General features: G+C 41.1%; 1 protein-coding gene across 1 annotated transcript; it reads right to left on the reverse strand.

The window, feature by feature from the left end:
* Positions 1-5: 5 nt before the first annotated feature.
* LOC116380587 (protocadherin alpha-8-like) lies at positions 6-2064 on the reverse strand (the record flags this gene model as incomplete). Its single annotated transcript, XM_031842487.1, has 1 exon — positions 6-2064. A coding segment is annotated over exon 1 (1545 nt), but the record flags the coding sequence as incomplete, so codon positions are not given.
* Between the last annotated feature and the right edge of the window lie 6 nt (positions 2065-2070).

Raw genomic sequence — 2070 nt, forward strand, 5'->3', positions numbered from 1 at the left:
AGACTGACTATGTCTCCAGTCTCTGAGTTGATGTTCACCATTGTAGACACGGGGACTGAGTTACTATTACTGTCTAAAAATGAATATCTAACTTTACCATTCTTTTCAATGTCAGCATCCGATGCAGATATCGTTTTAATAACTACCCCGAATTCACTGTTTTCTGTCACGTAAACATTTACCACATGTTCTGAGAAACGAGGTGAGTTATCATTTATATCAGAAATATGAACGGTAATAACACTGGTGTTTGAGAGAGGAGGAGTCCCTTCATCGATAGCCGAAATTGTGACGTTGTAGCTTGAGATAATTTCTCTGTCAAGAGCCCCGTCAACAACTAGCGAATAATAGTTTTTGTAGTTTGTCTCTAGTTTAAAGGGTACCTTGTTGAATATTTTACATTTAACTTCACCATTTCGACCGCCATCACTGTCTAGAACGGAAACGAGTGCAATAGCAGTACCTACATCAGCGTCCTCCTTTACGGTATCGAACAGTGACGTCACAGTGATCTCGGGAGCATTGTCATTTACATCAATTACTTCTACCAGCACTTTACAGTGCGCAGACATCGGTGGCTGAGCCTTATCGTTTGCTTCGGCACGGATTTCGAAAGCTGTATATTCCTCATAATCGACATCAGCTTTGACTATTATCGCACCCGTTATGGGATCAATATGAAAAATCTCTAATATACGATCCTGCCCTTTACTTCTTAATGAATAGACTATCTCACCGTTTGTTCCCTCGTCTGCGTCGGTTGCGTTCAGTGTTATCACAGTTGTCCCGATTGGCGTGTTTTCAAATATACGAGTTTTGTACAAGGGATTGCTAAACACTGGGGGATTATCATTGATGTCTAAAACGTGGATAATGACCTGTGACGTGCCAGATCTCGGCGGAGTCCCTCCATCTATAGCAGTCACAGTGAGATGTATCACAGGCTGTTTCTCTCGATCCAGTGTTTTCTGTAAAACTAACTCTGCATACATGCTTTCTCCTTCTTTGATTGTAGCGAGAGAAAAATATTCATTGGGTGTTAATTTAAACGCATTGACCGTGTTCTTACCTACATCTGCATCGATGGCCTCCGACAAAGCGAATTTCATTCCAGGCAAAGTGTTCTCTGCTATTTCTATAGTTTGAGACTTTTCCGTGAATGACGGGTCGTTGTCGTTCACATCTAGTATATTTATTTCTAAGCGATACAGCTTCAAGGGACTGTTTATCACCGCTTCTACACTGACTGTGCATTTAGGTGCCTTTGCACAGAGCTCCTCTCGATCTATTCTCTCATTAACGTCGAGAAAACCAGTCTTTACATTTACCTCGAAATATTTTCTTTTTGATCCAGTGACAATCTGAAACATACGGGACTCCAAATCCTGAAGGCTGAGGTTTAGATCCTTAGCGATATTTCCGACAGATGTCCCCGGATTCAATTCCTCGAACACTGAATACGAAAGCTGTCCAGACTCCGCTTCCCAGCAACACCCCAGCAGCACAAGCACCAGCCATGAAACAATAGACGTCCTCATTGGTGCAGACATAATTCCATATGGCGATTCAAACGCATCCAAAGCAAGGAAACCCCTTAACAAATGTTACAACTATTAAAAAATACAGCTTCTATATTGTGCTATATATTGTAGGCTACTCATGGACGAAACCGATCTCCCCTCTGTCCTTTCGCTCTCTCTTTGTGACAAAGCCTGGAGAAGCCACATCGACACCTAAAACTGGGAGGAGAAAGTAGCACTACGTATGAACTCTCAATGTTACGGTCTACAGTGTCACCACGTGGAGGTCTGCCACAATTACATTAATAGCATTTGTCACTTTTTTATATTTCGAAACCAAACAATGTTTTCAATCTCCAAAGAAACTACCAGTAAGCCACACACTTTTACAGCTAACACTTCACACACTATGGGAGGATAAAACTATATTTTTTTGTGGATTTGAGAAGTAATGAATAATACGAGAAAAAAACAACAACCTTTGATTAAATTGCTTGCATTTCTTCTTACCTTGTCATTGTTGGGTAAAGTCTGAGTTCTGGTAAAAGTG

Source organism: Anarrhichthys ocellatus, unplaced genomic scaffold (assembly GCF_004355925.1).
Source record: "Anarrhichthys ocellatus isolate YVR2014 unplaced genomic scaffold, GSC_Weel_1.0 scaffold7818, whole genome shotgun sequence".
Taxonomy (NCBI): Eukaryota; Metazoa; Chordata; class Actinopteri; order Perciformes; family Anarhichadidae; genus Anarrhichthys; species Anarrhichthys ocellatus.